The sequence below is a fragment of the Benincasa hispida genome, chromosome 10 (genome assembly GCF_009727055.1).
Source record: "Benincasa hispida cultivar B227 chromosome 10, ASM972705v1, whole genome shotgun sequence".
In the NCBI taxonomy this organism is placed as follows: Eukaryota; Viridiplantae; Streptophyta; class Magnoliopsida; order Cucurbitales; family Cucurbitaceae; genus Benincasa; species Benincasa hispida.
In genome coordinates, this window is record NC_052358.1 from 59196100 (window position 1) to 59207345 (window position 11246).

General features: G+C 35.6%; 2 protein-coding genes and 1 long non-coding RNA gene across 3 annotated transcripts in view; 2 read left to right on the forward strand and 1 right to left on the reverse strand.

The window, feature by feature from the left end:
* The window catches only part of LOC120088815 (developmentally-regulated G-protein 3), a 19372-nt gene extending 8584 nt beyond the window's left edge, over positions 1–10788 (forward strand). The window contains exons 6-10 of the mRNA XM_039046257.1: positions 5752–5861; positions 7095–7394; positions 9677–9868; positions 10166–10217; positions 10343–10788. Of these exons, the coding sequence (XP_038902185.1) occupies positions 5752–5861; positions 7095–7394; positions 9677–9868; positions 10166–10217; positions 10343–10393 (705 nt within the window). The 3' untranslated portion in view covers positions 10394–10788. The remainder of the gene's footprint in view (positions 1–5751; positions 5862–7094; positions 7395–9676; positions 9869–10165; positions 10218–10342) is intronic.
* Positions 1509–2912, reverse strand: LOC120088817. Its single transcript, XR_005485043.1, has 3 exons — positions 2800–2912; positions 1737–1808; positions 1509–1541 (listed from the first exon to the last, which is right to left on the reverse strand). It is a non-coding gene; the product is annotated as an uncharacterized LOC120088817 (long non-coding RNA).
* Positions 3055–5723, forward strand: LOC120088816 (NADH-ubiquinone oxidoreductase chain 3-like). The gene is given in 3 exon segments (XM_039046259.1): positions 3055–4149; positions 4151–4223; positions 4226–5723. Coding segments are annotated over 3 exon segments (354 nt in total). The 5' UTR covers positions 3055–3979; the 3' UTR covers positions 4337–5723.
* Positions 10789–11246: the final 458 nt, after the last annotated feature.

Consider the following 11246-nt stretch of genomic DNA (forward strand, 5'->3'; position numbering starts at 1 on the left):
AAAGAAAGAAGAAGAAGAAGAAGAAAGAAAAGACTAATGAATCACTCATATACTTTTTTCCATTTCCATTTTGCTACTAAGATATGGGCTGAACAGTTCTGTTGTCCCCCACTTGACTCCCTTAATTGGATCAGGATGCTATTTATTGATCACCATTCAAGGCTACAAAAGCTCATCTTTGGTCTAGCTTAATCTTTTTTGGTAAAAGAAACAATTCAGTTATATATATAAGGGTAAAACCCAAGCAAAGAAATTACAATAGGGATCTTTGGTCTAGCTTAATTAGGGCTGTTTGTGGAAGATTTGGACCGAAAGAAACAACAGAATATTCCATAATCAAGAAAAACTGCTGGAGAGGTCCTTGAGTTGGCTGCATTCGATGCCCTTTTTTTTTGTAAAAGTTTACCACCTCTAAAAAGTCCTAGTTTGAATTTCCTTCTCTTTAATTGAAAAAATATTTTGTACTCCGTCATATGGGCCACTTTCTATCTCTTTGGATATTTCATTCAATCAATAAAATTGTTTCTTATGAAAAAAGAAATTGTCAAGAATTGGAGACCCCAAGTGAATAGAAGAAGAATTAGAGAGAAAGAAGAAAAGTGGGTCAAAATCTCATGTTGCAATCAGCCTCAGCCATTCAGCATCTTGACACTACAAAGTTTTGTGGAAATTGATGAAAAAGTCATGTGTGCAAAAATTAAGGGTATTTTGTAAATTTTGGGACGGCATCAAGATGCTGCCCCCAGCGTCTCAACAATGTGGTTAGGCCCATTAGGGTTTCTATTAACCTTTTTTCATCTTAATTTTGGGAAGCTCTTTCAAAGGTAAAAAGTCCAATTTCTATTTTTAGGATGCATGACTTAGTGACATCTTGAATGGGAACCACGATTTGGATTTCTAATAGAAGCCATTAAAAGAAGTTTTAATAATGTATTATTCTAATTAAGAATCTGGACGAATACATTGGATTGTTAAAGGACAAGAGAATTAGTTGAGCACGAGCTCGAGGAAGTCTTTATAATTTTTGTGTTGTATGCTAAAATTGGTCTGTCTAATTAATTGAATTTGTTTCCAATTTAAGAAACCATTGATTAAAATGTCTCCTCTCATTGTCTTGTGGAGGTTGGAGTGTGCTATTTTGTGGGACGAGAAAAACAACAATCTTTACGGGAGAGATCCTCCAGTGATGTTTGGTTCCTTATTAGATTCTCTATTTCTCTGGGGACACACATGCGCACGTGCAAGCGCACACAATATCCAATGACAGCTGAACTGAATCAGACTAAATAATGATATCAAAACAAGAAGTGTTAACAGATTTTATCATATTTTACCTGCCATCTTTCACACATCACACACATATATATACATACATATGAAAAGACTTTAAAATAATGGAGATAACCAAATATCCACTGAAGAACCGAATCAGACTGAATGATATCAATACGAGAAGTGTTAATGATTTATCATGTTTTACCTGCCTTCCTCTTCCCTTTCCATCCTTTAGCACCCTCAATAATACCAGGGAGATCAAGTAACTGCCATTCACAATAAAGTACAAGTTCAATTCAAATTTTATTTTAAAAGGTGGCAAAACGGTAACGATAAAAAAATTATTTCTTTTAGAAAAACTACTGACAAAGAAAGTGTGCTCAAATATTAACCCTCATTCTCAATGGAAACAGAGTAATAAAGCATAAGAAAATGGCAGAAATCTGAAATAATAACAGCACCTGAATTTTAGCTCCTCTATACCCAATTACACCCGGTATGCAAGTTAGAGTAGTGAATTCATATGAAGCAACCTGTAAAGACAACAATTTGTGAGACTTCACAAAATACCATACACTACAATACAACTAGTTTTATGGTTTATAAATATAGCATCAAACATATTTAAAACAATTGTTTAAACTAGAATCCAATTTCTTAATCTGTTATCAAACACATATCTGAAAACATGAAATATAACTATATTTTCTTTGAATCCTTTATTTTCAAATTGTTGTTTTTAGATTGCCTACATACAAGCCTTAATATATTGTATATGCATACATATCCTGAGCTTCTTTTCTTTTTCTCGAGGTTTGACAAGGGGTGAGGGATATCACCTACAATACTCAAGTCTATGCATCAGATCTCAAGACAACCAACCTATCAAAAACTATAACCATATGCATGTAAGAACACCCAGAAACATCCTAAATTCCTCTACACAAATTGTTTTGTGAATAAAGACGGGACATGCACTGTGTACACCAGAAGAGGGGATTTTATTAAGTTAAATCAATTGATTTTGCACAAGAAGGAAAGGGGTTTTAATTTTATTAATTAAATCAATTGATTTTGCACAAGAAGCAAAGGGGTTTATATTGCCCTTTGAAAGAACCTTGTTAATGGCTAGTTTAATCCCTAGCGTTATAAATGCATATGGCTGTTTAGGCTAACACCTAACCAACGGCATATTTTAATGTTTAACAAAGACTACAGACCAAATCATTGCAGATATATAGATTAACTTGACATTGTTAAGTAACATCAGTTCAACGAGGATTTATAACATCACAGTGTTATATTTTTCTGTTGAATATCTTTATGTAAGTAAATGTCATTGAATATAAAGAAATCGCAATAAATACCATCACTGTGAAGTGATAAGAATAGATATTAAAAAAAAAAAAAAAAAAAAAGAAAGAAAGAAAGAAAGAAAGAAAATCAAACGAGTTTTTTATACCTCTGAAAAGGTTACCAGTCAATTTATGAGTAATGTAATTTTCCGACGGAAGGGAAACCAACCAAACCAACTCTTGCATCGCCACTTTTGGTGACATCGAAACCTTCACCAGCACCACCACCTCCTTTTGATGCAGGTGCAATGAGTTCCCTCCGTAACTTTGCAAGTTTAGCCTATTAGACACAAGTGTTTGAGAGTTTGTAAGTGAATAACATTACATATAGTCAGGACTAACTGTTAAGCTAATCAGAAATCAATTTTTTTTTTTTTTTTTTTTTTGCAAAGACAGCACCATAATGGAGAGAGTAGAACAAGGGGCAACTTTTTTGGAGCTATCCATTGTATTAAGACATGAGTGAATAATTTCCCGCAGAAGGAACTTAATTCGGTTCGGGAAAGTAGACTTCCAAATTTACTTGTAAAGAAGATGATGACGACGACGACGATGATGATGGGGGCTCAATGAGAGATGTGATATCAAAGATTTTAGTGTGTAAATGCCAGTGTTGCCAAACTTCTACAGCCATTGGTTGGTTTGGTTATATGCTCGGATGTCCCATTGTTTCTCAATAAGTCCTCTTAAAACTCTGTTTTAACTTAGAATGCTTATAACTTACAAAATAACCCAATACAATGTGAAAGCTCTGAAATACATCACAAAACTAAAAATAGCTTAGGCCTAAGTATCACTCACTATGTTCGTCATCAGATTGCTGAGAGACGTCCATTACCTTGGCATTAAAGTTGATCGAGTGTTGGAGAGTTAGTGAACTGGGGCTCACTGGAAAATTATACTAGGTTCACCTTCAAGTGGGAGAAGATTGTGTTAATTGGATGGAATAACCAAATGGGACCTTTACATCCAAGTCTGCCTCCCTATCTGCTACGGGAAGAACCCCAGAAGAATGATGAGTTTTCATTGGGTTAAGTCTATCTAGAATTGGAAATATCCCTAAAAAGCTGAAATTCTTTGTGGTCTCTTATTGCCAAGCTAGAAAAATTCCTCTCTGAGGTTGATTGAATCTCTCCTTATCTAATTGTCGGTCTGCTTCACATGGATCCACTACCTCGTTTGAGTGCTGCTTTTTTCTCATCTTCATCCGGGTTCCTAAATTTCTCTTTGGAATTTCTTTCATTATCTTGAACTTGATAGTGAAGGTTTCAGAATGGGCTTTTTCTTCTTTTCTTTTTCGGTATGCCGCTCCGCGATCAAGGAGCGAAAGAACCAAGTGCGCTGTGGTGATGTCAGAATTTGCACCTATTTGTATCTATTTAGTGATCAGTCCGCTAGTTTCTTTGATCCCACTCGGTGTTCCTTTTCCATTTGCTTCCAATAGTTCAACCTATCCAGAAAAATTGTCGGCCTATGAATGTGGTTTCGATCCTTCTGATGATGCCAGAAGTCGTTTCGATACAATTTTATCTTGTTTCCATTTTATTTATTATCCTTGATCCGGAGGTAACCTTTTCCTTTCCTTGGGCAGTACCCCTCTCAACAAGATTGATCTGTTTGGATCTTGGTCCATGATGGCCTTTTTATTGATTTTGACAATTGGATTTCTCTATGAATGGAAAAGGGGTGCTTCGGATCGGGAGTAATCACTAGTGAGAGAGCAAAAAGAGGGGGGAGAGAGTACAGAAAGAAAACCGTTTTCAAGAGACAAACTGCACCAGTGAATCGCTTTCCTCCTTTCTTCTTTTCTTCATTCCATGCATTCCTCTTTCTTTGAAAGAAGTCAAAAAAAGAATCTAGCTTTTGCTTGGACTCCTTAATGAATATAATTAAAATTGCATGTGTTAAGCGTTTGAATAGCTGTCTTGGTATTCTTTTTTTGAGAAGTAGAAATGGTTAGCCAAAGACTTCCATCAATGAACATGAGAAAGAAGCATCTCTTTTCTAAGATTAATATGAGGCCGACAGAGAAGTCTGACTTCTATTACCTCATTTATATAATAGTGCTCATTGTCCTCCCTCGCATGGCTCTGATTCACTTTTTCTTCAAAATTTTTTAGGAAAGGAATTTAGAAAGCTTCAGGTCCAGATGGTAAACTCTTTTATCAGAGGAGAGAGTCGGCAAAAACCTATGAAAAGATGCTAGAATTAGCATGTTGAGCTGTCTCAACTGGATCAGTTCTTGGCTGTTGAGTTTAGGCAGCTAGTGCTATGGAACTCATGTGCAATCGGGATTCCCTGGGGTTGTCTCGGTCCTGCTTTTAGGAGCAAGCTTACCTTACTTATGGTGTTTGAGTAAGGTTTGGAACCCCGAGTAGCTATGCTTGTCTCCTATGAGACTAGATATCTTGAGTAGGTGTGGGCTCTTCCTTAAATCATTTATTTATTCAAGGCCCTTTTTTTCCCCACAGGGTCAGGCCTTTATTTTCAGAGAATTGGGCTCTAGTTTTGTTTAGCTAATAGAATAGACAGTTGGTCAATGGAAACTTTGATGGGTATGAGATTCAAGAGCAAGGCAAAGACCCTTTGATTGTGCCGTTAGAGCCATTCTCTGGTTAATTTGGAAGGAGAGAAACCTTTTTAGTATAAGATGACAGTAGAGGTTTCTTTTCTTTATAGTGTACAGTTCTTGGCTTCTTGGAGTTCAGATCATAAAGATTCTTTCGTAATTGAAGTCTTTTCATGATTACCACAAATAGAAAAGCCTTTATATGATAGTTTGTGGGAGGGGTTTCCTCTACCCCTGCCCTCAGGCAGTCCTCTTCTGCGTTTTAATAATATATCACACTATGTTTCTTAAAATAATTATCAAATAGGGGCCTAAATGATTGTAAGGAAAATTATTTTAATCTCTGTGACCTTTCAGGATGAGTGAGGTCAAGATTAGATGCCTTTCAAGTGAAACTGAATAATTAATTCTAGTATCAAGATTAGAGGTCAAGATTAAACTGAATATTTTAATCTCTGTATAATTCAATTTATGTGTGGGCGGAGAGATGAATTCTGTTGTATTTTTGTTATCCCTCATCTTATTCTTCTTTAATGGTTTACATTCATGTAGGTTATCAGTACAGCCAGGACATGCAATTGCATTATAATTGTTCTTGATGCAATAAAGCCTATCACACACAAACGTCTAATAGAGAAAGAGCTTGAGGGATTTGGCATCAGGTAAATTTGTGATGGTTCCAAGTTAGCATGTGATATTACTCGTGTGGTGTCAAAAAGTTTTATATGTATATTTTATTGAGACCAAAATCAAGAAGGTACAATCAGGAAAAGTAATTTGGTTTTAATGACCTTAAGTCTGTCTCTTAAAACCAGCTTGCTGAGCTGAGCATGACCTTTTGGTGTTGACTGGAATACTGGACAAACACTTCCTTGTCAACCAAGATATTACCTTAATGCTCAATACGCTTACAAGGTAAAATAGGTGGACAAATATGTGGGATATTTTTTGCCTTTGGAAACTACAAGAACGCTATGTTAAATCTCGCACTTCCCCATGAATCCATTTGTTACCATTCTAGCTTCTGTTTGTTATTATATCCTCTAAAACCACCTTTTTGTCGTATTGTGACCTTGTGGCCTGGCTTCTGATTGATTCTCAGCTTTCTTGGAAACTATTTACAGTTATGGGTGTTTTCATTAGTGAAAAAATTGAATGTTTCCACGTTCATTTTCCATTTGTTATGGATAACTTTCATTTTTATTAAAAGAACATGTTAGGGAAAAAGGAATCTAGATATCCATCCCACTCAAATTAACAACTTGGAGATTTCAAGGAAATATCTCCGATTTGATAATATCATAGTTACAAGATGATCACAAATTATATGTGATAAAAAAGTTTTGAAGGATGAAGTCTACAATATCAAAATTACATAAAAGGTTTTGAAGATAAGTTTGCTTCTTTTGATTCTTTTTGGGCTTTTGGTCAGCATACAGCCTTTTGGTGGTGCACGAATTGCACCAAATTCTTTTATAATTATAGCCTTCTAGTGATTATTAACAATTGGAGGGCTCTTCTTTGTTAGTTCTGTGGAAGGGAGTTTCCTCAACCCTCTACCCTTTAGGCTGTCCATTTTGGTTCTTTTGATGAACATACATCTTTGTTTCTTATTAAAAATAAAAGTTACATGGATCACACCCTCATGAAACGTTCAATAACTCCCAAATCTTTGCAAGGAAATATAATTTACAATGAATATTTATAAGCTCAACAGTAAAGTTATTTTTTGCTAATTTCTGCTGGTGGTTGGGGGGACAATCTTTTTCTCATGTTTGTGAATATTATCAAGTGTTTGTTGTTTAGGATGAGCCCTGTTGATCTTCAATATTCCTTAATTTTTCCTTTTCGTTGTATGCTTTATTTAATTTTTGGTGCATTTTCTTTGAAATCAGGTTGAACAAGGAGCCGCCTAATCTGTCGTTCAGGAAGAAAGACAAGGGTGGGATAAATTTGACTTCAACTGTAACTACTACCCATCTGGACCTTGACACTGTGAAGGCTATCTGTAGTGAGTACAGAATCCATAATGCTGATATCACTCTTAAATACGATGCAACTGCTGATGATCTCATTGATGTGATTGAGGGTAGTAGAATATACATGCCTTGTATATATGCTGTTAACAAAATCGATCAGATCACCCTAGAGGAGCTGGAAATTCTGGACAGACTTCCTCACTACTGCCCAGTCAGGTAACGTTTGTATCCCCGCAACTTTCTAAAATTTCTTTTTCTTATTTTGCAAGTCTGTTTTCACTTGTACACAGTACTAGTTGACCTATGAATGTTATTTACTTTCCCTCTTAACCACATGGGGGCCCTGAGATATAACTTATAACTGGGAGGCGTTGGGTTCAAATTGTCAAAGGATCGAGGAGGACAATCATCTTAAACCAATCCAATGGAGTTTACAAAGTTCTCTAAAAGGTAGAAAAACAGAGCAAGTAACTAAAGAGTAATAAAAGCATTTCAGCTGCGGTAAATGTCCTGAATGGAGAATCTATCTAACTTCTTTGATAGAGAGACCCTGAAGAAGATTTTAAAGGAGCTGCATCAAAACACATTCAAATGCGTTGATTTCTTTCCCACCCCAATTTTGATGGAATGACTTTTAACTGCATTAATCCAAAGGAAACGAGCCTTTGAATTCATTGAGGGACCAAGTAGGAGTTGAGTGAGACATTATCACCTTCGACTTGTTGGAAAAAACCCTTCGAAGATTAATTTAGGAAAATAAATAGACCCGACCCATCTGTGAGTAGGGGCATTAAAAAAGAATATGATTAAGAGTTTCCCCTGCTTGTAGACAGAATACAAAATGAAGGCAAAAGATAGTGGTGAGGGAGATTATTCTGCAATACTTTAGAGGAATCCTACTGCCATCTTTGCTTTCTCATAAAGAGCACGCAAGATTCATTCAAGCTCTAAACTAACTGAGGAAGGCTTAAGAAAAATGGTCATATAGTATAATGGAATAGAAGAAAGAACCAAAGTACACACATTAAACGCCTACCCCTTGACAATGCAAATCTTCTCCGTCGGTCTATTTGCTTTTGAATTTTTCAATTACTGGCTGCCAAAAAGAAAGCTTTTGGGATACCACCAAGTAACAGCCCAAGATAAAGAAAGGGTAATTCAGCCTTGTAATTTTTTCTCGAAGAAAAATGCAGCCACTTAGATTCATCATTAATAACACATAAATCAGATTTTACCCAATTAATCTTTTTCCTTGTCGTAAATCACCAATTGATCCAAAAGCTTAAGCTTGTAGGTAAAGGCAAATTTAATTATATCATTTAATACTTCCTTTCACTTGTGGGCTTGAAATATGAAGAAGAGTCAAACAAGTGGAAATAGTATTAATTGGAGATGAAACGTTGTAGGGGCTCACATAGGACCTCCTTAGACCACCTGCTTTGATACCATCTTAAATCACCGATTGATCCAAAAGCTTAAACTTGTAAGTAAAGACAAATTTAATTATATCATCGTCTTGAACACCGTTTGAAGAGCTGAATAGTTTTTATAAGAACTTCAAACCTAAAAAAAAAACAAGATATCATCAGCAAATTGCAGAATTGGCACGTGACTCCGTTGGAGAAAGAATTTTCAACCAATGCACTAAAGACTTCCCTAATTAATAGGAATAAGAAAGGATAGAGAGGATCTCTTTGTCTTGGATTGACATATTCATTTGTCAAATTGTGTTTGAGAAATTCCTGGCTTGTTAGGTTGCATCCTATTCGCATGAACAAATTGCAAACTGCTTGTCGAATGCTTCTATGCATTCCAAATTTTTGTCTTTGGCACAAGTTTGGGCTCGTTAAGGCAGCACTTGTGGTCACTTAGACATGCATCCAGATTATTTTCTTAGACACATCTAGATTATTTGCTTAAGTTGTTCTGCGTGCCTAGTTGGTCTGCATACTTTAGGCTTGTATTGTTAACTGTTTAGTTGACCTGAGAGTTATTTGTATGGTTGGCCCCTTCATGTCTGTAGTGGTATAAACTATTGGTCAGACTCCATACCATTTTCACTTTCAGCCTGGTGGTTGTACGTGTTAATCTTCCCTTACGATTTCTTTTTTCTATTCATACAAGTGTAATGAATCTCTAATGCATGCAATTGAGCATTTATTATTTTCTCACGTCTCTTTTTCGTGCATGTGGGAAAAGTTTCTACTTGCACCACAAGAACAATTTTTTCTCTTTTTCTACCTCATCTCATTTGTATACTATATGTTGTATTCTTATACTTCCTAGATATCGTTGTTAAATCATGTCCTATTTCAAGCTGAGTTTTATTATACAAGGGGTTTGATTTCTCTATTCCCCACTAGGCCACTATTGTATCTATGTCATGTGAATACAGTATATTAACTTTTTTTTCCCATGAAAGATTTAATGAACCAATGGAGGTTTTTACTTCGCTTGATAATGTGATGTATTATTTATTGTTTCTGATTGTTTGACAGTGCTCATCTTGAATGGAACCTTGATGGTTTACTGGACAAGGTATGGGAGTATCTTGATTTAACTCGCATCTACACAAAGCCCAAAGGAATGAATCCAGATTATGAAGATCCCGTAATTCTATCATCTAAGAGAAGGACCATCGAGGATTTTTGCAGCCGTATCCACAAAGATATGCTGAAGCAATTTAAGTAGTGAGTAACTTTTATTGAAGTCCCAACTTTTGATATCGTTTGGATGTGTTCACTTTGTTTTTTAACCTAACTTTTTAGTACTGTTTTCTATTATGTTTTGAGTTGAATTTACAAATTTAGTCAACTTCCACAATGTGATGTCTTTTAAGTCTGAAATTTTTAAAGGTTAGTACATATCTAAAATTTGAATATAATTCTATGTATTCGTTGCTAACACCCATGATAATTTGACATGCCTATTAGCAAAATGTTGGTTTTTGTCCTGCACATGCTAAACCCTAAATTTTGGTTTTTCAGTGCTTTGGTTTGGGGATCAAGCGTCAAGCACAAGCCCCAACGAGTGGGAAAGGTCAGTCCATTTCCTTTATTTTCTGCCGCTGTTTATAGTCCCTCCCCTTGAACAAATTTAAAAGTGCACTCTTGTATAGAATCATTTATATGTGGAAATTGAAATATTGGTCCTTTTGCACGCAGGAACATGAGCTTGAAGATGAAGATGTTGTTCAGATCATTAAAAAGGTGTGATCCTTGGAATGTTTGCAGGTTTTCCAACTGATCAGAAATTCTTAGATCCAAATACCTTCATGATCTCGAGCTTAGCTTTCGGTGACAGGCATGTCGCGTCCAAAGCTTTTTCTTAGGCTACATAGTGCTTTATTGGTAATACTACCTTCAGTCGGAGCATTGGACCATACCTAGGAACTGAGCTTGATATGTAATTGTGCCATTTTGTAGTCAAGCTAAGATCTGTTATTTTTCTGTTTTCTTCAACAAATTACAACTGTTTTGAGTGTTCAATTGAATGCTGTTAGATTGAACATCTCTGTGCAAGTAAAAGTAAATTATGTAAGGCAGAGTCTTTGTACAAGTGTTTGCTTTTTATTCCATACATGGGACCTGGAGCAGTCAGTATTTTGCTACTTACACGCATGATAGCTTCATAATTTGTTTAAGAGAATCATGATGTTTTCTACTTTGATTAATCAACACTCCGTCTAGGTTTCTTCACATTAAAAAGTGTCTAATTGGTCTGAATGTTGTTGTCTACGTGTCTAGTTCTTGAAATTTGAAAGTGAGGTTTTTAAGCTTTCAATGGTGTCCAATAGGTCATTTGGAAAATTGAAAATTACTTCACCTATTGTTGGGGGAAAATAGATTGTGTATAGAGAAGTGTCGCACACTAGTGAATGAAGTATACATATAACTGACTAAAAACAATTAACAAAGTAAATAATAGAAAAGACAATATGCATGAAGCAATAATAAGCCAAATTAGAATGTAAAAAACCCTCCGTGGTCGTTTGACTCATCAAGTCCAATGACACTTTTCAGGCTTAAACAATCAATTCTAACGATCAATTTTGAGCTCTGACAACTA